Source organism: Medicago truncatula, chromosome 2, assembly GCF_003473485.1.
Source record: "Medicago truncatula cultivar Jemalong A17 chromosome 2, MtrunA17r5.0-ANR, whole genome shotgun sequence".
Lineage (NCBI taxonomy): Eukaryota > Viridiplantae > Streptophyta > Magnoliopsida > Fabales > Fabaceae > Medicago > Medicago truncatula.
Genome location: NC_053043.1, coordinates 37,702,287 through 37,727,336, shown reverse-complemented (window position 1 = coordinate 37,727,336; position 25,050 = coordinate 37,702,287). Strand labels below are relative to the sequence as shown.

The 25,050-nt window shown below is 34.9% G+C and overlaps 2 protein-coding genes and 1 pseudogene across 2 annotated transcripts; all 3 read right to left on the bottom strand.

Annotated features, from left to right (window-relative positions):
- Positions 1–4,632: 4,632 nt before the first annotated feature.
- LOC11409804 (gamma-glutamyl hydrolase 2-like) lies at positions 4,633–7,470 on the bottom strand (annotated as a pseudogene).
- Positions 7,471–7,836: 366 nt separating this feature from the next.
- Positions 7,837–17,752, bottom strand: LOC11415422 (gamma-glutamyl hydrolase 2). The gene is made up of 10 exons (XM_013609107.3): positions 17,351–17,752; positions 16,797–16,883; positions 16,487–16,576; positions 16,186–16,280; positions 9,425–9,485; positions 8,976–9,065; positions 8,791–8,853; positions 8,545–8,633; positions 8,239–8,331; positions 7,837–8,151 (listed from the first exon to the last, which is right to left on the bottom strand). The coding sequence occupies exons 1-10, from the start codon at positions 17,669–17,671 to the stop codon at positions 8,118–8,120; spliced, it is 1,023 nt and encodes a 340-aa protein (XP_013464561.1). The 5' UTR covers positions 17,672–17,752; the 3' UTR covers positions 7,837–8,117.
- Positions 17,753–18,370: 618 nt separating this feature from the next.
- On the bottom strand, positions 18,371–23,836 carry LOC11416437 (gamma-glutamyl hydrolase 2). Its single transcript, XM_003596260.4, has 10 exons — positions 23,414–23,836; positions 22,253–22,339; positions 21,882–21,971; positions 21,246–21,340; positions 20,712–20,772; positions 19,485–19,574; positions 19,303–19,365; positions 19,067–19,155; positions 18,825–18,917; positions 18,371–18,746 (listed from the first exon to the last, which is right to left on the bottom strand). Exons 1-10 carry the CDS (start codon positions 23,756–23,758, stop codon positions 18,713–18,715), a joined length of 1,047 nt encoding a protein of 348 aa, XP_003596308.2. The 5' UTR covers positions 23,759–23,836; the 3' UTR covers positions 18,371–18,712.
- Between the last annotated feature and the right edge of the window lie 1,214 nt (positions 23,837–25,050).

Below are 25,050 nucleotides of genomic sequence, written 5' to 3'. Positions count from 1 at the left end.
ATAAATACAAGGGCCTTTGAAGGTCATAAGTAAGAGTTTTGCAAGCTAATATCTCTCTAAGTGAAAATCATCACTACAAACAAAGCTCTTCGCAAACAAAGCAAATTCCAAGCTCTCTCACTATATCTCTTGGATCTTCTCTTTCGAGTTTGCTATTGTAAAACTCAAACAAAGAATTGAGTATTTATTTGATCCAAACAAATCTCATCATACAAAGTGTGTTGTATTTCTCAAAGTCTATTGGGCTTACTAGTTTTGAGATAGAAAATTCCAACCTTTCTTTTGCTAGTGTGCAAAGAATTGTAGAAGTCTGCTGAGGTTGATAATACAGGTGTAACGGACTGATCTGGTGTGATCAAGATCTTATAGTGCTAGTCAGAAGTTTCTGTTAGCAAGACAACTATAGTGGATAATCTCACACGAGGTGTGGGGACTGGAAGTAGCCGGGTTTGGTGAACAAGGATAACTCTCATGTGTTATTCTTCTCTCTCTCTCTCTCTCTCTCTCTCTCTCTCTCTCTCTCTCTCTCCCTCTCACACGTTATTTCATTTATATTAATCTCTAGAACATTCTGGTACAAGATAAAACAATTGCTTAAATAATTGACTAAAGATTAAAATCAATATATATTATTGTTTTATCATTCTGTCTTATATTAATCGTTCTCCAGAATATTCTGGTCCTTGTTAAAATAATCTTTTATTTTTAACTTAACATCATTTTTCTCATTCTGCTTATAATCATTCTTCAGAATGTTCTGTTCTAAATCAATTAATTGTTATATACTCTAATCTTGTTAAACTAACATACACCAAGAACATTATTGAGTATATAAATCTAAACTTAACTTTCAAGAATAATTTTTAAAAGGGTCACAATTCAAACCCCCCATTTCTTATGACGTTTATTGCTACTTTTGGTTCATCATACATAAGACTAACAAGAAAATAAAATAAATGTAATTTATGACAAGGTTCAAACCTCCAATTGTTTCACCATTCATTTGCATTCAAAATGGATATCTTCGATAGCGTCGGTGAGTCATTTAGAACCCATCATGACTATGCATGGACGGATATACCATCTAGTTAGCCTTGACACGCGCCGGGCTCAACCCATACTTTCTTGAGTAAATTACACTCCCCTTCCCTCAAAGATGCTTAAATTACACTCCTCTCCCCTCTTATGTTAAAATATACATTTTCCTCCCCCTCTTTTTCAAAACATATTAGAAAATATTTTACCCCCCTCCTTTGAGAGAAGCTTGAATTACATTCACCTCCTCTCTTATGTTAAAATCTACACTTTACTCCCTCAATATTTTTTATTTTATTTTAATAATCTAGCAGAAAAAATAATAATCTAACACAATTTGAAGAAAAATAGTATTGTGGATCCATTTTAATATAATCAAATTTTGAATACATATTTTTCGCTATTTTTTATTCAGAATTTCATCAACATATATTTTTAAACCCTATTATAAAATATGAAACAACCCAAAATAAAATTAAAATATGTGAAAAATTATGAAAGTTGATAAAGTATGATTATTTAAAAGTGAATTTTATACTCTAAATTATAAATAATAACAAAATATTTAAATTTAATTATCATTGACATTTAAATTATAAAGAAATGAATTTATTTTTCTTAAATGATAGTTCAAAATTAATATATATCATAAAAATATTTATTTATGTTAAAATAGATTAAAGTGTAGGGCATATTTAACTATTAAGGGAGGGGGTTGCAATTCAAGCATCTCAAATGGAAGGGGAATATAAATTTTACTTTTCAAGGAAGGGAAGTGTATATTTTAACATAAGAGGGGAGGGGAGGGGAGTGTAATTCAAGCATCTCTTAGGGGAGGGAAGTGTAATTTACTCTGCTTTCTTTGTATCGCTACAAGAAATTTGATTTGTAGTGACAACCAAAATCCGTCACTATAGGGCAAATTTCCGTAGCTAAATCCTTATGTCATTGCCAAGCGGTTGTCACTGCAAGTTTTCCACCTTTACCTAGAGACAAAACGTAGGTAATTCTAAGGAGACCATTTTAAAAACATTATGGATCTCTACCTACGGTTGTGGCTGTCAATAAACTTATCATTGTTTTTTTTATATTTTTTATATTTTCTATTCTACTATAAATTCTAAAAATGAATAATTCATAAAATTAGTTTAATCAATATAATAAAATATTATAATCAATATCATTGGAATTTAAAATTGATTACTATAATAAATTTTTAGAATAAATTCTTGAAGTGACTTAACTAGAATAATTCTACCTAACTATGACGATGATGTTCATTGTCTAAGTTTAAAATGGTAATTAATTAAATTTCTAATATGTCTTAAAATAATGAAACATCATAAATTTTTATATAATATTTAAAAAATAATTTATTTTTTAGAAAATAGATACATAATACATAAATATAATAAGAGTTTAAATTTACCTTCACTTTGTATTTTTAATCTATAATATTCATTATCACATGACATACATGACTCTAAAAGTCATATTTAATATGTTGGTTGTGTGGTGCATGTAGTTGATGATGTTCTTGACACTTAACTTGTATGACTCAAAAAGTCATATTTAATATATGATAGATGAAGGAGAATCAATAATGTATGATTTATAATTTATCTAGTATTCAATTTTTTTTCATTTAAATTTAATATTTATGACACTTAAATGTCTAAATTACTATTCAAATTTCATCTATAATTTATTTTTGTTGAAGAATTTCATCTATAATTTTAACAACACTAGTGTTTTACATGAATCATATCTAAGCAGATGCTAAACAAGCGGGTGCCAAATCATATATAAGCAGATGCCAAATAAGTGGGTGCCAAACAATATAAAAAAGGGCTTTATATTTAACTAAATGTGATTAGTTGCAATGTGATAAACAGGGCCGACCCTATGCATAGGTCGGTGGTGCGACGGCCTAGGGCCATGCCAGTAGGGGGTTCAATTTTTTGTATGGACGGGGTGTATAAAGAAATATATTAAATATGACTCCTATAACCCTAGTAGTTTTATTCTTTTAATGATTGTAATGCAATTCTAACGAAAATGGAAAGAAAAAGTAGGGGTGGCAGTTCTCGTAAAGATGATTTTGTTTATTTCAAACAAGTTTATGGATAATAATTTGTTGATTGACTTCTCTAAGAACATTGTAAAAGTAATAATAGTTATATAATTTTTTATGCAAAAGTTTTACGTTCAATTGTTCAAACAATATTCTAAATGTTAGCATTTTTTAACCTTCATGTAATAAAGAAATGGAGCTCTAGTTTTTCCGAGTTCACATCACTCGTATACATTGCTGAACCACACATATGCTAGATTTCATTGATTATCCCACATCTAACATTTTAAGTCAAAGTCATACTTTTCAGTGAAATTGAAACTTTATATTTTAGAATTCGTCTGTAAGATAAATAAAAATTAGTTGATAATATTTTTTTCAAGAATTATTTTAACCAATATTCAAATTTGGTTCTATTAATAAGCTATTATTTTTAGTGAGACAAACTCCAACTTTTCTCTAAGTTCTCTTTTACTCATTGTGGAGAGTTGATTTGAAGTAATTTTTTAATCTAGAATCACACATGTGCATCTTTATACGTGTTAGCACAATAAGAAGACGTGACAGACAAGCGCGGAGTTTCCGTCTACATGCTAATATTAATATGAAGTTTTCAACGCCGCTAAAATTAACTAATTTTCGTTGAAAAATCCGTAGGCGACATAAGGTGGATTCTCCATTGTCAACCTAATTTTTTCTGAGCAAAAAATTGAACCTTGTCACATGTTTTTATGCTTAACGTATATTCTATAAATAAAAAAGAAATTTGGCAACAATTTACGATGATATGTTAAAATGTCAATAATTTTGAGGATAGAGGTCTTGCTAACAATTGAAAAAAAAAGAAAAATGATATATGTACATCTATTTAGTGACAAGTTTTGTGATAGCTTTCTCTCTTATGTACACATTATAGTTTTTTTTTTTAACCCACTAGGTTTGACTTGACAGTATTGACTTTGAAATTTGGAAGTGTGCTTCTCCTAAAGTTCTTATATTTGATTATCTCTAATGCTAATTTAGATGGATTAATTTAACTTCTTAAATGAGTGATGTGGAAATGAGGGTTGCCAATCACCACATTACAAGTACAACCCTTAAAAAAAAAAACAGCACATTACAACAAAATCAGATGATGACAAATCATCTTCTTTTCTAATACATGCCTAATGAGATGATGACACTTCTGACTTCACATGTTCTATTAAAATATATCAAAATTCCCTTTCATTCATTATTTTTTTTATTAATTTTTAGAATTATTGGGCTAACAATTATATCTATATCCATAACAATATATAAAAGGTTCCTTAAAAAAAATTATATGAAAGGGATACACCCTTTTAAGTTGGATTTTTTTCTTCTTCTCATTTTTACCATTCATTTAAATTATTTTATAATTATTTGTAATTTTAAACGATCTCAAATATAAACTAAGGGTTTAAATTATATTATAAGGATTTGATTAATTGAAACCTTATATAAATCAAACTCTTATCAGTAGATTTCTCCAGCATTTAGATTTATACAAATATATAAATTTCATCATATGCAATCCTACAAGTAGAATGAACATCAACATTAGTAAGTTAGTAACTTCACATACAAATATCAAAGTCGTTATGAAATCTTGGGCTAACCCTTCTTTTGCATAAAAAGTTGGACTATATTGTAAATGAGATTGTCATACAGTTCTTGAGCAACTGGTCTGTTCAAGGATTTCCTAGCTTCACTGGAGCCGCATTGGTGAAAGTAGAAAAACGTCAAGTTAGTCGTGAGAGAAAATATCACACATTGTGTACAGAACTTTTTTAATCACCTCTGGATGCCATTGGAAGCCGGTCACTGGATAGTTTCGTGAACGTACCGTGGAAACATAAACCTAAAACAATTACAAAGGCTATTAGATTTTCATTTTTGAAGCAAGCTCGTTACTGTGTTATAAATACGTGACATGATGAATATATGAACCATATCACCTCATAAGATAACATATCATTGAATACCTTGTCTTCTTCGTCGTTGCAAGTTGTTAAGATCTCGAAAAAACTAGAAACTTTATTGGGGATATGCCTTGCTGTCATGAAATCAGATATAACGAAACATTTAACCGAACTTCAAACATGTATATCTGATAAACTTCATAAAAATTTGTTTTTCAAGAACTAAGATAGGTCCAAATTGATATATTTTTTTTATCAATAATATGGATCTAGTATCTAAATACTCAAATTTGTGACAATAAGAGCCTCGTATTGAAAAATAACTTATTGATTATATTTACTCACAACATGATTTTGCATGACAAGACAATCTGTACTCAACTTCTTTAACAACTCTGGAGGAAATCTGCAGGAAAAAAAGTGATTAATAACTTTGCATATTAAATTCAGTGACAAAGAACCTATAAATTTAACACTTTTGAATGATTAAAAGTTTCAGAATATAAGTTGCATGGAAGAGGAAGAAAAATTCTTGTATAAACACAGGCTTCTCAGACTATATTAGATTATGTCATTGTTACTCCCGTCCCGGTGCTCTCTGGAATCCCCTACACTTCAGAAAATTATTGTTTACCTTTCAAATACAGTTCCTTCTATGCTTGCATTCTCCACAAATTGAAGAGTACTTGCTTGATTTTTTGCTTTAAATTCTTCAAGAATATTTTTGTCCTATCATAAATAAAAAAGAATAGCCAAACTTGTAAACAATCCAAAGAAAAAGGAAATTGGAATTAATGTGTTGTACGCTTCAGAAGTCGTCAACTTTTCTCAAAATTTATGAATATCTTTCAGAATGTTCAACGTATGCATAATTTTTTTTCCTAGTCGATTGTGTAAAAAAAAAAAGGTTCCTAGTCGATATAATCTTTCTATTGGATATAATAAACTTTGACCCTAAATATTGATACATTGATACCGGTAATAATTTTATACGACATGTCAATATCTGACTCTAACACATGTCAAACACCAAACATATCTCTATTTGAATTTTCGGTGCAACATAGACAGTGGAAGATAATACTTATACTCATCTTATACATAAGACTAACTAGTTAGTTATGAACTTATGAGAGCTATTTATCTAACTCACCTGGAAACATCTCTTCTTAGAAAAGACAGTTTACAAAGAAACTCATAAATGAGAAAACGATAATAAGAAAGCTAACTCACCTCGCTTATGATAACTGATATAAGCTCAAAACCTAAGCAGATAGCATATAATGGGAAATGGTCACCGGCGTCATTTTTCGGTAAGGCTTTCAGCATGAAAAAATGCAATATTAATTTCATATGTAAAATTCCAATTCAAGAGAACTCCATTGACCAATTCAAGCTTCTGCAATTAGTGAAAAAATGTATTCAATACCATCACCAACATTTCTAAATCACCGTAAGTGAAAAAAGAATAGTTAAGGTTACTACTGCATATAGCAAAAGATTGCTATCTTCTCCATTTTTTGCCACAGAAAATGTTATTTGACAACAAAAAGATTTTCCAACAATGTATATACACACAGTTTGGTAATTGTGTTTGGTTTTCTATTACTTTTTTCTTATTCCTCTCTTATTCACAACAGTTATATCTGATGTTAATTTATATGATGATACTAGAGATTCGATGGATGTAAGAGCTATATTCCTCCCGAATAATCAATCAAGAAGTTACTAATTATATGAGCGCCGAAGTTGAGATGATTAATAGTTGGAAGCCGCAAGGCAGGGATGGCATTGAATAAACACGGATGGTGCCTCGTGTTGTATCGACAAAAAATGTTAGCAATGAGACTTTTTATAATTCCATCCACACAAAAACATTTAGATATAAAGACAATTTAATTGAATCATTTGAATTGACTAGAATTCTAAATTATCTAAAATTTTCCAATTACCTCATTCAAACACACTCTAAAGTTTGATTCATAAAAATTGTTGCGAAGTTATGAAAATTGTGTAGGTGTTTTTTCAATTACTGGCCTTTTCTGATACCTTGAGAATCTTCTCCTCCGGTTCGTTGTAAATGAGAGGAACTACTCTAGCGCCAGCAGCCTCCACGAATTTCACATAAGAGGCGTGAATGAAGGAAGCGCCCGTAGCATTACTGTGGCGGCCTGAAGTGCCATCGCCGGGGTGGCTGAGAATTCCAATGACCGGCTGGTAGTAGAGGTTCGGATTAGGCGGTGGACAACTAATGGTGAAGAGAAAGCAATGGAATATTGCAATATAGAAGAGAAACAAAATGGCATAGTTTAACATATTGGAGAAGTGAAGTGTGAAAATGAAAATGGAAGTAACCACATTGTTGCTTTATGTATTGGAAATCATTGTCTTTTTGCGCCCTACGGAAAGACAATGAAGCTCAAGAACATCACTTTCACTTGACACATTTCACTGAACCTTCCAAAACCATCAATGTTCCAAAGTATATTCCAACCCCTTCTAGTCTTTTAAAGGTCGTTTCAAACCAAAACAAAAATGATAAAAAGAAAAATTAATATTAAAACTTATCAAAAGTTATATAGGTTAAAAACATGCAAGCAACAAATGGAATTTACTTTAGAGACAACCATAGGATTGGTGGTTTTCTAGGAAATGGTCAAATAATGTTTTTTATTCCATGGTGAAACCAATCAACAATTATTAATAGCATAGCATATCTTAGTCATGGTTTATTAATAGCAGAAAAGTCACACAGGCCAGGTAATAACAGATACAATACAAAGGGTAATAATAAGATTTTTTTTTGTTTATTAATAGCATGTTTTTTGGTACATCTTTTGGTACAATGTTATCATACAACAATTATTGTGCATAGTATTGGATACATACATACTCATCAATACGACAATGTCATTTGCCAGTTTTCATGCATTCGGATGCACGTTCAACTGGAAAGCGAAAAAATTGAGCTCAGGTTTTACGCGCCTCCAAACACGTTCAACCACCAATACAATACAAACACACACTGAATTGACATGTGCAATGATATCTCCAGAATTTAGACTTTATTCAAATATATAAACTTCGTCGAATCCTTTCCTACAAAAAGCATAAACATCTACATCAGCAACTTCACAACTTGCAAAACTTAAAAATGGCAAAGTTGTAAAGAAAACTTGGGCTTACCCTGCATACCCACAATAAGTGGGTCTGTAATTGTATATGAGATTGTCTAACAATTCCTGAGCAACTGGTCTGTTTAAGGACTTCCTCGCTTCACTGGAACCGGATCCATGAAAGTAGAAAAATGTCAAGTTAGGTATTGATAAGTAAAAGAAAAAAACGTAGCAAATGGAATTCGATCATTCATAGCTAGCAATAGTGTCTCAAAGAAAAGCATAAAAGGTCAATAATACTTCTCATCACTGTATATGGTAAGCATAAATTTAGTAAGTAATGGATGAAGATATTATAAAATTCTTGAGTCCTGACCTGACCAAATAGTTTGCAGCATACTGAGTTGTTCGAATGGCATCCTCTGTGTGTGGAATGCTTGGTGAGCCCCATTCGAAGGCATTTTTCTGTACGCATCATTTAACAAGGATGTTACGTAGCTAAAATAACGATGAACTAAAAGTTGTGCATGATTGTAGTTCTGAGCTTAATTAAATAAGATTTTGAAATGAAAATTAACAATACTGCAATCACAGAGTCTGCCCGTGAAAAATCAATATTCACCTCAGGATGCCATTGGAAGCCAGTCACGGGATAGTTACGTGAACGTACTGTAGAGACATAAACCTAAAACAAGTACGATAGGTATTAGACTTTATTCACGAAGGAAGCTAGTTAAAGGTTATTATATGAAAAAAATCGATTTACAAACCATATATCCTCATAAAGGGAACATTTCATTGATTTACCTTATCATCTTGATCGTTGGAAGTTGTCAAGATCTCGAAAAAACTCGATAGCTTTTGATTTCCCAGGAGTTTTACTGGGGATATGCCATACTGTCATGACAAAAACTAGATATAAAAACATAGTACTAAGATTCAAACATTAAACTTTGTTTTTGAAGAACTAAGATAGAGTCAATAATGACAACTTTGGAAACATAAAGCGTTCATGTAACTGAAGAATGGAAGAGATGCCATGAACTATCTACAAAACCAAGTCATGCATTAAGTTAAATAATAGGGCATTTACCGATGAATCACTCTCAACACTTTGGCATATGGTTTTCCTTGGTCTCTCTTTACCTCTAACCAAATTGATTATCAGTTGTGTGGATCTAGCATATGAATATTCTAACTTATGACAATTTATCATGTTGAGGAATAACTTATTGACTGTGTATATATATACTCACTTGATGATTTTGCATGACAATACAATCTGTACTCAACTTCTTTAACAAGTCTGGAGGAAATCTGCAGGAAAGGTGAACTGGTTAATATCTTGCTAAGTGACAAAATGTTAAAGAACGTATAAATTAAATACTTTTGAATGATTGGAACTTTTAGAACATGAACCACACGGTTTGTTGTGTAAACGCCGACTTAACACGTCTGAATGAAATCTACAGGTTTGATTAAGAGAATTTCTTGTACAGTGGCAAGGCAATGTTCATCTTCTAACTTCTCATTATGTGTCTAACGTACTCCCTCTTTTCTGTCTTACTTCTTGGCCATCTTTCTTTACATATGCTTATATTTTACATTTATTTTGTTTTTCTTCTCTCTTGCTTCATCCATGCGCTAAATTGAAAACCATTTCTTTTGTCACCAACTAAGTCAGAAATCAAGTTACACGATATGTTTTATAGGAAAAAAATTTCAACTAACGGGTTGTTGGGTCTTAATGCTATGCCTTAGGTCAATGTCAATACTGTTAATTAGGCCCAACCACGATTTCTAAGATGGTATTAGAGCCTCTCCAAGATCCATTGGGCCACGTTTCCGTTATCGGGCCACCCGCCATTTATGTCCACGCTTTAGATGTCCAGTCCTGAGCGTTACAGGGTGTGTTAAGAGTTACACATCGGATAGGTGATGGCCTGACAATGTGTTTATAAGTGAGGGCAATTCCCACCACCTCACAAGCCGGTTTTGTGGGTTTGTGTTAGGCCCAACCACGATTTCTAAGAAATACAATAAATTCTCTCTTAGATGAATACTATCATTGATAATAGTGGTATTATGAAGACCAGGAGATAAGAGTTATGTTTCTTTTAAAGCAAGAAAAAAAAGATCTCATTTAAGATGAAGAAATGAAAAGTAGAAGGAATTTAATGGACAAAGCATTATCTGTTGCAAAAAAGGGTAAATCAAACAGCATACTTTTTTTTTTTTTTTTTTTTTTGATGTTCCAACTTCTTTAAATTAAACAGTAGAAGGAGCCTGAACTTGGCCTACAGAAAAGTTACAATTAGGAAAAGGGAATAGATTTGGAGGGACATTTCCCTGCCAGCATCTAGATCCAAGATTCTTTGCCAAAGAGGCTAAATTATGAGCTTCAATATTCAGCTCTCTACTAACATGATTAACCATTACAAATGGGATTTGTTCTATTAAATTCCAACAATCACTAATGACAGGATCTATGGCTGCCACAATAGCACACCTGTTGACACAATTCACTACATTCAGAGCATCACTAGAGAGTTTGAGCCTACGGATTCCTAAGCTAACACCTGTACTTAAAGCCCATCTCACCCCAAGTGCTTCAGCCAAACAAGGATCCACCTCCACAGTATCCAACTTGCATTCACTGTGAACAACGGTTCCTTCATTGTTCTTCAAAATCAGTCCCCATCCTGTTGTCCCATTAGGAAAACATCCTGCATCCACAAACATGTGGTGGCAGCCATCCGGCGTTGGCCCTTCTGCAGTCTGTCTTCTGCTAGGTTGTTGCGGTCTAGCTTTGGCATTGGCTTCATTAAATTCTTGAAGAAACTGAACAGCTGTTTGAGCTAAGTTGACAGGGTCAATAACGGACCCGTTGAAGACAGCTTGGTTTCTTGCGGACCAAATCTTCCAAAGGATAGTGCAGAACAGTTGTGAACCTTCCTTATCAGCGCAAGACAACCATTCTAACAACCAGCAATTCAGAGCAACATTAAAAGGAGTATGGGAGCCCAAAGGCGAAGCAAACAATGCCAGTTTGGATATATTGCAATTCATGAACAAATGTTCCGCAGTTTCGGTTTCAGAGTGACAAGAGGGGCAAGAGGTGTCAAGAGCAATACCTTTTCTTTGCAGATTGGATCTTGTTGGGAGGATATTCTTAGCCAGCCGCCACATGAAATTTTTAATCTTATTTGGAATCGAAGCTTTCCAAATTGCTTTCCACAATCTTTCGTCTCTGTGAGAGGACGGCCCAGGCTGAAGATTTTCTCTATGATTACTCATCAGATGGTATGCAGACCGAACAGAATAGCATCCATCTTTCTCCCAATGCCAGCACAACTTGTCTTTCGGGAATCTTAGGGAAATAGGGATACTAACAATTTTGAGAGCTTCCTGCCTGTTAAAACTGTGGTAAATTAGAGACCTATTCCATTGCCTAGTGTCTAGATCCAGAAGCTCCTCCACTAAAGCATCTTCCCCCAACATACAGTTATCACTCTTTGACCTCAACAGTTCTAGGTTGGGCATCCAGGCATCCTTCCAAATTTTTATATTTTTTCCATCACCGACTAACCATCTCCCTCCTTTCTCAACCACCTCTCGAGCACCAAGTATACTCCTCCAACCATAGCTCGGTTGGTATCCAACCTTTGCCTGCATGAAATTTCCTCGGGGGTAATATCTGCTCTTTAGCACTTTCTCAAGCAGGGAATCATCTCCATTTGAGAGCCTCCAACAGTGCTTCCCTAACAAAGCTTTGTTAAAATCACAGAAACCTCGGAATCCCATACCTCCCTTTCCTTTGGATTTCGAGAGTCTTGCCCAACTCAGCCAGTGTATCTTCCTCTCTTCCTCCTTTGATCCCCACCAAAACTTTGCCAACATGGAGTCAATCTCATTACAGCATCCATCAGGTAACTTGTAGCAGCTGAGAATGTAATTCGGAATCGCTTGAGCCACTGATTTGATGAGAGTTTCCTTCCCTGCCCTTGATAAGAATCTCTCTTTCCATCCCTTCAATTTCTTCCAGACCCTATCCATGACACCAGTGAATATTACCTTCTTAGATCTTCCATAGGGGACGGGAAGACCTAAGTATCTTGACTGAGCTTCCACTGCCTTAACTCGCATCATTTCACAGATCATTTTAACATCATTGCTTGGCACATTTCGGCTAAAGGTTGCTTCAGATTTGTCAAGATTCACCACTTGTCCCGAGGCACGCTCGTATCTGGCTAGGATGGATAGGACCTTACTCGCTTCCTCTGAATTAGCTCTCGCGAAGAGGAGGCTGTCATCTGCGAAGAATAAATGAGATATTTGGGGGGCAGTCCTTGCTATTTTCACACCATGAATGTGTTGCTTCGATACATCGTCTCGTAAAAGCCCCGATAGAACATCTGCACAAAGAACAAACAAATACGGTGAGAGTGGATCCCCTTGCCTTAAACCCCTCTCAGGAGTGAAAGGAGAGCTAGGTTGACCGTTGATGAGAATTTGGTATGAAACCGTTGTGATGCATCTCATAATTAACTTCACCAGTCTTGTAGGAAACCCCATAGTCTTCAAAACATTTTCAACAAAAGACCACTCAATTCTGTCATAGGCTTTCGACATATCCAGCTTAAGTGCCATGACTCCTTTTTTCCCTTTCTTCTTCTTCTTCAGCCAATGGAAACACTCCATTGCTATCAGTGCATTGTCTGTGATGAGCCTGCCTTGGACGAAAGCGCTCTGCTCCACATCAATTACATCCGGGAGAGTCTGCTTAACTCTGTTGGCTATAACCTTGGTGATGATTTTCATGACAACATTGCAAAGGCTAATTGGGCGGTAATCCTTTGGAGTATTCGGATTCTTTCCTTTAGGGATAAGGACAATGAAGGTTTTATTAAGCTCTTCAGTTTCCATACTGTTGTTGAGGACTTGGAGGACCATTTGTTGCACTTCCTTCCCCACAATATGCCAATACTTTTGGAAGAACAATGCAGGGAGGCCATCTGGACCCGGGGCTTTGACTGGGTGCATTTGGTTAATAGCTTCAAGGACTTCTTCTTCAGTAAATTCTTTCTCACACCAAACTATGTGTTCATGGGACAACTTTCCTTTCACCACTTCACATGTTTCTTCTATAGCAGTGGGATTAGAAGATGTGAACAGGTTATTGAAGTAAGTGATCAAAAGTCTTTCAACATTTTCTTCACCCTTGCACCAGTTCCCGGTTTCGTCTTTCAACTTCTTTATCTCGTTAACCTTCCTCCTTTGGCTAGCTTTGCTGTGGAAAAATTTTGTGTTCTTATCCCCATCTTTCAACCAAACAGCTCTGCTCCGTTGTCGCCACATCGTTTCTTCCAATTTAAGGAGTTCCTCATGTTGTTTTTCCATCATCTTGTATCTGCCCATGGCCTCTGCATTTTCTGCCCATAAATTACCATCATTTAGACACTTTTCCAACTTATTAATCTCCTTCCTGATTGTACCCACACTATGGTCATTGAATTCCTTCCCCATATCTTGTAATAATTCAAATTTCTCATAACAGGACAGTTGTGGTTTTGCCCAGCAGGACCTGATTATGCTTTCACATTTCTGCTCACTTGTCCAGCTTTCTTCAAATCTAAACACTTTCTTTCTACGCCTGGGTGGTCTGTTAGATGGTGTCTCTAGGATTGTGAGAATTGCTGCGTGATCAGAACCGAACCGAGGGAGGTGGAGGACTTTTACTGGGTTGAATCTGTCGGTAAAACTTTCAGTTGAAAACACTCTGTCCAGTCGACATTGAATGTTGTCAATCCCTTCTCTTCCATTTGACCACGTGAATTTATAGCCATCAAACCCCAGGTCAATTAGGCTACAATCAGCAACAGCTTGACGCCCTAGAGATAGTTGAGGCAGCGTCCGGGGATTTCCTCCAATCTTTTCCTCCGTCGAAAGAACATCGTTGAAATCGCCAAGGCATATCCATTTCCTTCCAACTTGGGAAGACAATTGATTTAGCAGCAGCCATGTCTTCTTTTTGTTGTGTTCCTCCGGATGTCCATAGATACATGTGATGTCCCACTTCTCATCTTCTTCTTCATCTAGACATTGACCATGGATATGGTTCAGAGAGTACGACTTAATGGTAATGTCTATGTTTTCGTGCCAGAATAATGCAACACCTCCTGCTCTTTCTCTACCAACTCCCCTACAATCAACTATCAGGCCACTTTTGTACTCCCATTTATTTCTCAAAGTAGTCAGCTCCGAAGTCTTTAATCTAGTCTCCATAAGGAAGACAATTTGGGGATTTTCTCTACTAATGAGCCTTGACAAGGCTCGAACTGCCCGAGGGTTCCCCAACCCCCTGCAGTTCCAGCTTAGTATTTTCATTGGGCTAGGCAGTGTTGGTCATCCAACACCACCTTTTCACTTTGTAAACTAGTACCTCTCCCCTTGTTCCTTCTTTTCTTTTCACCAATGCATAGCTCCATTGGGTCTGCCTCCACAACATGAACATCAGCAAGTTGCCTCTTCCCTAACTCAATCACCATTGTTTCTTGTTTCTTCGATTTCCTTAGACCCGATTTCCTTGCCCATCTCTTCCCTGTTTTTAGGCCTGGTTTTGTCTTAGTTTGGGACCCCAAGTCAAATAGAGGAAGTTTCTCTCCAGAAATGGCCACATTCCCTAAAGACTCTGCCACACTCTCCACTTCCCTTTGTGTCTTTCCTACTATTGCTCTCTTCCCAGTTGCCTCTGCCAGTACCTCAGCCAGTGTTTGTTCCACTTCCACTTCCAGATCACTTCCTCTCGGTGTTATTTTACTGTTGCTTCCCTCAGTGAATAAACTCTTACTGCATGATCCTGAACTCTGTTCCATCTTCACTTCACCAGTACTTCTAGGTAAAGGGGAAGCCCTCAACCATAAGCCAAAAGGGAGGTTCTTTTCTTCAATTTCGTCATAGTCCACGTCTTCTTGTCCATCCTCCTTCTCACAATCTTTGATTTGGTGACCAATCCTTCCACAAGTGTAGCAGAAATTAGGTAACCTCTCGTATTTGAAAAAAACTCGCAGACTTTTCCCTTGAAACTTGATAACAGTGCCTCGTTTGAGAGGTTTCATTAGGTCAATCTCAGCTTTAACTCTTAAGAACTTTCCCATACGGTTTCCGTCTTTGGTATCCACTTCAGCAAACTTCCCAATCGTGTCTCCTAATTTTCTCGCTGTTGCATCCGTCCGAAGCTTCAACGGTAAATCATAAACTCTAGTCCAGAACTCTGCCGTGTTCATCGCCATCTCCGAAGGCTGTTCTTCCCCCGACGTTCTTTTAAGCACCAGTAAGTTCCTGTCGAAGCTCCAGGGACCATTTTTAACGACATTTTCGACATCCCGCTTCGATGAGAACCGGAACAAGAACAAGTTCTTATTTAGATCTTGTACTTCAACCGGATTTTTAAGCCTCCATGCTTGGACTATGACCTGCTTAAACACTCTGACGTTGAATGAGTTTGTGGTCCAGAGCTTACCAACTAGTGAGTTCTTGAAGACCTCATCAGCGCTGACCTCTGTCTCCTCAAGTGCGAATCCTTCTTCTTCATCCTTTGTCAGATCTACGTTTCTCCAACCTTCCATAGCTTCGTCGTTCCTGGATCTAGGTGTTAGATCTCGATTCTCACCCTATCTCGCTAACCTCCTATGAACAGTGCCAAGTTGAGCTGAGCCGGAAAGAAAAGCTCCACAGACTAGTTAGGATTCTCTAGAGATGAATCCCATGGAGGATGAGCTAACCAGGAAGTTCTGGGATTGAGACCAACATGGATTGGGATCGGCCACCACTTAGATGTTAAGAGAACCTAACAGAGCTCGGGAGGAAATTCAAGAGTCATACTTAATACATGAAGAATCAATCAAACAGCATACTTGATATAGAGAAAACATCAACAAAATAAAGTTGGCCGATTCCTCAACATGTCCATTGAGGGATCCAAGACAATACAATATACACAGATTGTTTTGTTTACCTTTGAAATACAGATTCTTTTATATTCACGTTCTCCACAAATTGAAGGCTGCTAGCCTGATTTTCTGCTGCAAAATCTTCAAGAATATCGTTGTCCTATCATCAAGAAAAGGAACAACCAAACTTGTAAGCGTACAAAAAAATGACTGGAAACTGTTGTAATTTGTCGATATAATATGCTGTGAATTTTTGATCCAAAAGAAACTATGAATAACAAGGTTTACAGTACAAGGTAACAAAATAAGACATCATATACGCTGCATCCTCTCAGAAATCATAAAACTATAAGAAAGCGAACTCACCTCGCTTACAATCATTGTTATAAGTTCAAAGCCTAAGCAGGTGGCATATAATGGGAAGTAGTCTCCAGCATCATTTTTCTCTAAAACTTTCTGCACCAACAACCAAATACAATTTATGTAAAATCAAAAAATACATAAATCAATACATCAACAAAGCATTCCTTGACATATTGGAAACAAACTCATCTAACATAATTACAAGTTTCGATAACAACACTTCGACCCTCTATTCGTATTTTGTATCTAACAAATGCATGTATATTTGACTATGGGAAGTACTTCGACCCTCTATAACAGTAATAATAGATACCTTAAATATTCTTCCAACAATTTCAAAATATAAACCATCATTAGCCACTCCACCAGTGAAGAGAACTCCATTTACCAATTCGAGCTTCTGCAGTGAGTGCAAAAATGTACTCAATATCATCACAAATATTTCTAAGAATTAAAAAATAACAATTTTTAATCAGTTACTGGAAAATATTGGATTTTTTTTCAATTTCTTTGAAGTTTCAATTTCATGAGACATGGAATGGTTCAGCCACGACAAAACGAGACTGTTGCATCATGTTTTCTTGCAGCAAGGAGAGAATCATTTGTCCGGTGTTTCTTAATGGAATCATTAACAAACTTAAGGTTTAATATCGCGGTCACGTTGTACTCAATCATTAATGACATGGCAACTAAGTGCCATATGGCAAGGTCCAGTCATCAAAATTCCTTCGTCAGCAATAAAAAGTGCGGGGTGAAATCAATTTTATAGACAAAATCAATTACTCTCGGTAATATTTAAACATGTCAAAGAATCAATAAAAGTGGAAGCAAACATCTTAAAAAAATGTTTTATTGTAAGAGGGATACCTTAAGAAGTATCTCCCATGGCTCAGTATAGATAAGTGGAACAACTCTAGCACCACCAGCCTCCACAAATTTAACGTATGAGGCAGCCAAGTAGGAAGCGTCAGTAGCATTACTGAGGCGACCAGAGGCACCATCACCAGGATGGCTGAGAATTCCGATAACCGGCTGGTAGTATAGGCTAGAGTCCGGTGCAGGACAATTGACCGACGATGAGATACGGCGGAGTTGAGTTGGGAGAAGAATTTTCAAGTGAGAGTTAGAGAAGAAAAAGCAATGGAAGATTGTGATAAGGAAGAGATACAAAACAAAGTGGCTTGACATGTTGGAGAAGTGAAGAGTGTGACAATTGAAGAAATTAATGAGAGTCACCAATCACCATACTATATAACAAATAAGAGACCTATACGTTTCTACCTAATGCAACTAGATATAAAAGATCTTTTTTTAATGCAACTTGTAGAAGATCACGTATACAAGTTCTTTCTTTAAGATCACATATTCTAGTATTAAAATATATAAAAATTCAATTTGATTAATTTTAAAAATGATCATGCTAACTAATGCTACCGAAGCATTTGTTAAAAGGTTGACTACATATGTTTCAAAATAATTTTACTATATTTAGTTTCGTAACAAATGTTCCAGAGATAAGGGAAATGTTAAGAAACTTCTTAACTTGTGATTAATATTTTAAGCAAAATGCTAACTTGAAAAATAGGTGTTAAAATAATTCATGCTCAGGAATACAAAGATCAATTAAAATGATAAAAAGGGTTGAGAATAAGCAATAAGTTGTCACTTCATTAAATTGGATGGTCAAGACAATGAATTAGTCAAAATTTCTGAAATAATAATAAGTCAAAATCGCGCAATTAAAAATGGTTATGCCTATTTCAATAGCCAAAGTTTATCTTTTAAATATAAAAGATGTATTTCATCTTAAAAGTAATATTTAGAATGTATTTGAATAGCTTTAAATCTCATTGCGCATAATACAACATTTTATTAAAAAAAAGTAACTTATTTTCCAACAAGTCATCTTCTGCCATGCATTGATGATATAAAGAGCTAATAATCAGCACATCTTTTGGTACAATGTTACCATACAACAATTATTGTGCATAATAATGGATACATAGTACATACTCATCATATCCTTTCCTACAAGAAGCATAATAATGGATGCACGTTCAACCAGAAAGCTACAAATTTCGGGTTTAACGTGGTCCCAAGTTCGCACAACACCAATACAATTATTATTAGGGCCATGCTAGTGCCCCGAGACACTAGTTAGCATTTCCCTTATTATTTGACAGACATACGTCAACTTTGCATGTGCAATGATATCTCCATCATTTAGAGTTATTCAAATATATAAACTTCATCATATCCTTTCCTGCAAGAAGCATAAACATCTGCATAAGCAACTTAAAACTAAAAAAATAGGAAAGTTGTAAAGAAATTTTAAGCTTACCCTGCATACCCACAATAAGTGGGTCTGTAATTGTAAATGAGATTGTCTAACACATCTTGAGCAACTGGTCTGTTTAAGGATTTCCTCGCTTCACTGGAGCCGGATCGGTGAAAGTAGAAAAACGTCAAGTTAGTCATTGATAAGCACGAGAGCATAAAAGGTGAATAATACTTCTCACCATTGTAAAAAGTAAGCATAATTCAATAAATGGATGAAGATATTATAAAATACTTGGTCCTGACCTGACCAAAAAATTTGCAATATACTGAGTCGTTCGAATGGCATCCTCCGTGTGTGGAATACTTTTTGGTCCCCATTCGAAGGCATTTTTCTATAAGCATCATTTAACCAAGGATGTTACATAGCTGAAATAAAGATGAACTAAACGTGGTGCATGACTGCAGTTCTAATCTTAATTAAATAAGATTTGGGAATCGAAATTAACAATACTGCAATCACCGGAAAAGTTATTAATCACCTCTGGATGCCATTGGAAGCCAGTCACGGGATAGTTACGTGAACGTACTGTGGAAACATAAACCTAAAACAAGTATAACTGGTATTAGATTATATTCATGAAGGAAGCTCATTAAATTATGATATGAAAAAGATCGATTTACAAACCATTTCACCTCATAAAGGGAACATATCATTGAGTACCTTATCATCTTCATCGGAGCAAATTGTCAAGATCTCGAAAAAACTAGATAACTTTTGATTGCTCAGGAGCTTTCCTGGGGATATGCCATACTGTCACGAGTCATGACCAAAGTTAGATGTAAAGACATGATACTAAAATTCAAGAACTAAGATAGAGTCGATAATGACAAGTGACAACTTTGGAAACCTAAAACCAACCGAGTAACTAGAGAATGGAAGAGATGCCACAAACTAGCTTTAAAACCTTAATGCATTTAGTTACAAAATAGCCCATTTGATTTACCTATAAACCTCTCTAACAGTTAGACATATGGTTTTCCTTGGTCTCCACTATCATCTATATAGTCAATGGCCCTCCTTACATGCCCCAAACCACCTAATCTGAGACTTTACCATATTGTTGTTCGTAGGCCTCCTATTAATAATGTTTCTGTAAGGCACATACGGCCAATGGGCTGGCCAACCTATTCTAGAATAATGTTGTAATTGAATAAAAGAAATTTGAAGAATTCAAATCGGCCCTTATTCAAAGATTTCAACCTTCAATGCTTCAAAGTCCTTACGAATTATTGTTGAGTAAAAATAAAACTGGCTCAGTAGAGGAAGGTAATGCCCAGTTCGAATTATAAGTGGGACCACTCAGGGGATGAAAATATCTCAAATTAATTTTCCTTAATGGTTTGAAGGATTTGTGAAGGCTTAATTGAAATTACATCCTGTGAGTTAATTAGTAGAAATGGTGGAATATGCCCAGCGAATTGACGAAATGAATTTGTTGTTGAATAAAAACAATCCGGGAACCAATAGAAGTGGGAATGTCTCCGAGAGTTATCCATCTTCTAAAGCCGTGACTTTGGAATCAAGAAATAAGGGAAATCACTCCAAATCTGTGAGTAGTAGTTCGAATGGAGACTGTAATAGTATGAAGACTATTGGTTCTTATCAAGGCAAGACATTTTAAAAACTGACAGATGCTAAAATGAAAGAAAAAATCAATGAAAACCATGCATATGTCTTAACCTCAATATCTCTCCATTGGTCACTAAAGCAAGTGTGTAACTTAAACGGTTGATCTTCCCAACATAAAACCGATTTGATTCAAAATGATGTCGATCTAGTAGGTTAATACTCCAAATTATCCGGTCTAAGATGATGTGAAATTGTGAAACTTAATAAGAGCTTCATGTTATGGAATAACTAATTGACTATGTCTATATATGTACTCACACGATGATTTTGCATGACAAGACAATCTGTACTCAGCTTCTTTAATAAATCTGGAGGAAATCTGCAGCAAAAGAGAAGTGGTTTGTAACTTGCATACTATACTCAGTTACAAAATGTTGAAGAACTCTAATTTAAAGACTTTTGAATGATTGAAACCATTTCTTTTGTCACCATCTTCTCATGTTTCGTTGCTGGTAAAGGCTAAGGAATCTGATAAATCTGATAATGTCTTATAGGAAGGAACTAGTTGAGATTTTCACTTATGCTAAAAGTAATAATTTGAATTAGGACAACAAAAACACACTTCCTAAGTTAGTTTCAGCCTTTATTTGATTGTTCATATGGATATCCAATAGAAAAAATAGAATTTCTTACACTTTGGAAGTGTTTGATGTTGTACACATGGGAAACCAATTGAGAAGGGAATGCAACAAGTAGATTTCAACACGCGATAAAAAGGACATATAGCTCACATCAGCCATACTAATCAACCCATTGAGGGATCAAATTGCAACCTCAGAAAAATACAATTACCTTTGAAATACAGATCCTTCTATTTTCGTATTCTCCACAAATTGAAGGCTACTTGCCTGACTTCTTGCACTAAATTCTTCAAGAATATCATTGTCCTATCATCAAGAGAAAAACAGCCAAACTTGTAAATGTAGAAGAAGAAAAAAGGACAGGAATGTGCTGTAACTTGTCAGAAGTCTTCAATTTTTTTCAACATTTGAAATCATAAAATATTGTTCAAGGTGTTCAATATATGCATAAAATATATCAAGTCAACATAATAGCTAATCTTTCTATTTTCTCCATGGTAAGATTTTGAAATCCAAATGAAACTATGACAGCAATGTCCACAGCACAACGAAACATAATAAGCGATTTTGATTGTATGCAGTGTGACTGCACGCAGTAAGCCACATGTGGACTGTATGATCTTTGATCGGACAGTCTAAATTCCAATGCAGATTTTGATCGGATGGTCCAGATGTGGCTGAGTGCGGGGTTGTGACTGCACACAACCGATATCCCATAATTAGATATCATATAAACTGTATCCACCAGAAGCAAAATTTATCTGACTTATCTGCAAACTCTTTCTCTTTGGAAATTTTCTTATAAAGAACGTCAGACATGATAAAATCTATAAGAAAGCTAACTCACCTCGCTTACGATCATTGATATAAGTTCGAAACCTAAGCAGACACCATATACTGGGAAATAGTCTCCAGCGTCATTTTTCTCTAAAGCAATCTGCACCAACAAACAAATACAACTCATGTGAAATTCATAAATGCATAAATCAATTCATCAACAAAACATTCCTTGACTTCTTGAAAACAAACTCATCTCAAAAAGCTACAAGTAATACAAGTCAACAATAATAACTTTTCCACCTTCTATTCATATACTGTATTCTAGAAGCCTCGGAGAAGCAAAAAGACTCTTTTCACTAAGGTGTACTCAGGGTACTAACAGATGCATGTATATGAGTATGGAACTGTTAGAATAAAATGATAATAATAAACCAATACCTTAAATATCCTTTTAACGGTTTCAAAATATAAACCTTCTTTAGCCCATCCACCAGTGAAGAGAACTCCATTTACCAACTCGAGTTTCTGCAGTCAGTGAAAAAATGTAATCAATATCGTCACAAACATTTCAAGGACTAAAAGATATAACAGTTAAGGTTAACATGGATTGGAGAATAAAAAATATTTTTTTTTCTTCGTTTTTTGCAATCCAATACTTTTATTTTGGAACGGCAAATGTTAGTTGTTATTTTGTTCGTAAGGGGAATGACCAACCCCTATATCCGGGATATAATATCCCTCCCTCTGACCACCAAGCCATCTTATCACTACCAAGTAGTACAAACTTGACAGAATATAAGTAAAATCAAATTGAAGAAGATACACACACCAGTTCAAAGTTTTTATCTTTGTATGTCTTCCTATTCTCATTGTGGAATTTATATATCACCGATTTAGTCTTAACGTTTTACTCTCTCCAATTCAATCTCTAAGATATATAAAAATAACAAGTAACAAAACTGTCACTTTAGTTCATGCTCTTAAGAGTTAAAATGTTAGGGACCAAGATATTGATTTCCATACACTAGAATAACACTAGTAACTTTTTATTATTTGTATATATACTTTTTGTCATAACCTTCTCATGTTTTGGAGAAGGAGCTCTTGTAATCCGGAGTTCAACCGAAAGGTATGTAAGTCTAACCAAGACCAAGGATTATTCCGAGATTTGAACTTCGGTTCTCTGAAACAATTTGTCATTAACTTAAATTCATAAACTACTTCAGCCAAATAACATTTGGAAACAAAAATGGAGAGTGTTATATGTTTGGTTCTGCATTGACAAAATTTAATTTTGAAACAAAATTGATTTTAACTGAAAAATAGTTGAATGTAAAGTCAAATATGCTAAAATCAACTTTAACGTTATAATCAATTCTAGACAATAACCTCCCAAACATGATTTTACCTCCACTTAAAATAGAACCAAATTTACACCAGTGTACATTTGGTCTCAGTAAACTTGTCAACCACTGTGATTTTGCAAAAGATACAAAATGTTGCTTTTGCATAAGCTACAAAGTGTAGGCTCACCGTGACTCTGACAAATCTAATGTGATATCAAACCAAACATGAACTAAATAGCTTATTAATTGATACCTTGCGAAGGATCTCCCATGGCTCAGTATATATAAGTGGAACAACTCTAGCACCACCAGCTTCAACAAATTTAACATATGAAGCAGCAATATAGTTAGCTCCAGTTGCATTACTGAGTCGACCGGAGGCACCATCGCCGGGGTGACTGACAATTCCAATAACCGGACGGTAGTAAAGACTAGCGTCCGGTGCCGGACAGCTCACCAACGATGAATCACGGTGGAGTTGACTCGGGAGGCGGATGCCAGAGTGGGAATTGGTGGCGTGAAAGCATTGGAAGATTGAGACAAGGAAGAGAAACAAAACAACTACGTTTGACATGTTGAAAAAGTGATTGATTTTCATTACTACATCACTGTTTTGTTTTTATAGTAACTAATCAGTGTCGTTTTTTTGACTCCATGATAGAAGCTAAAAAGCACGTTTTATTTTTTTTTGTTACAAAAGCTGAAAAACACGTTAAAACATCACTGTCATAGGACCCACTTCACTCTTTGGAGTACATAGGATAAATCATTTTCGTTTTTTCAAAACAAGAAATGCCTCTGTTGGTTTGGCTTTTGCAAAGCCAGAATCAATTCTGGAGCATTTCAAAAGCAATTCTGCAATATTTAACATGTTTGGTTTGGCTTTTCAAAATAGCTTTTATCCTCCAAAAGCAATTCTAGTTGAAGCTACAATTCCTAGCTTCTTACTTTCCTAGAATCAATTCTACACCCTCAATTCTATTAATTCCATCCCTGCCCTCATTAATTTTTCTAACTTGGATCAATCACAAGTTTTAAATGTAGTTTCGTCGTCAGAGATGGATCGCGTTCGAAACATAATCCGCAATGAAATTATTGAGCACAGGCAAAATAATTAGTATTGTACTTTAAATTATTATATCAATATTTTAGTACTATAATACACATTATGTTAGTTTTGTAATAATATTTTAATACTCTATTGCACTTTAAATTCTATTATCTATTTGTAATTTTTATTTTCATGATGTTAGTATTGTAATACCTTATATTTTAGGACTATATTGCACTTAATTATCTTAATTTAGTAATTTCTATTTATTTGTATTTAACTATGTCTATTTTGGTAATTATACATTCAAAAGTAATTTTGATCAAAACTATCCAAACAACAATCATTCTGTTTAATCAATTCTGCATTATTGCATCCAAACATAAATCAATTCTGTCAGAATCAATTCTGTCAAAATCAATTCTTTCAGAATCAATTCTGTCAGAATCAATTCTACACACCTCAGAACCAAACACACACAAAATCTCCCATCCCCCGGCAGAAGATCACAATTCTATTAAAATATCAAAATTCGTGGATCTTGTGATACTCGAGTTTAGAGAGTTATAAAATATATTTGAAAGTGTTATTGGACAGGTGTTAATGTTGCTTCTTGTTTGGTTCCATTTTAAAGAGGATAAGATTAAGTGTAGAGTTTGTCATGACATGTTCAAATGAATTTGAATATACTTTAAGTTAGAAACTATAGTTTTTTATTTTAAAATTGACTTTTACATACAAATTTATAGTTCAATTTAATTTCACACAAATGCATTCACCAACTCATTTTTAGTCATAATCAATTAATTCAAAATAAATTTTTGTCACCGTAACACCAA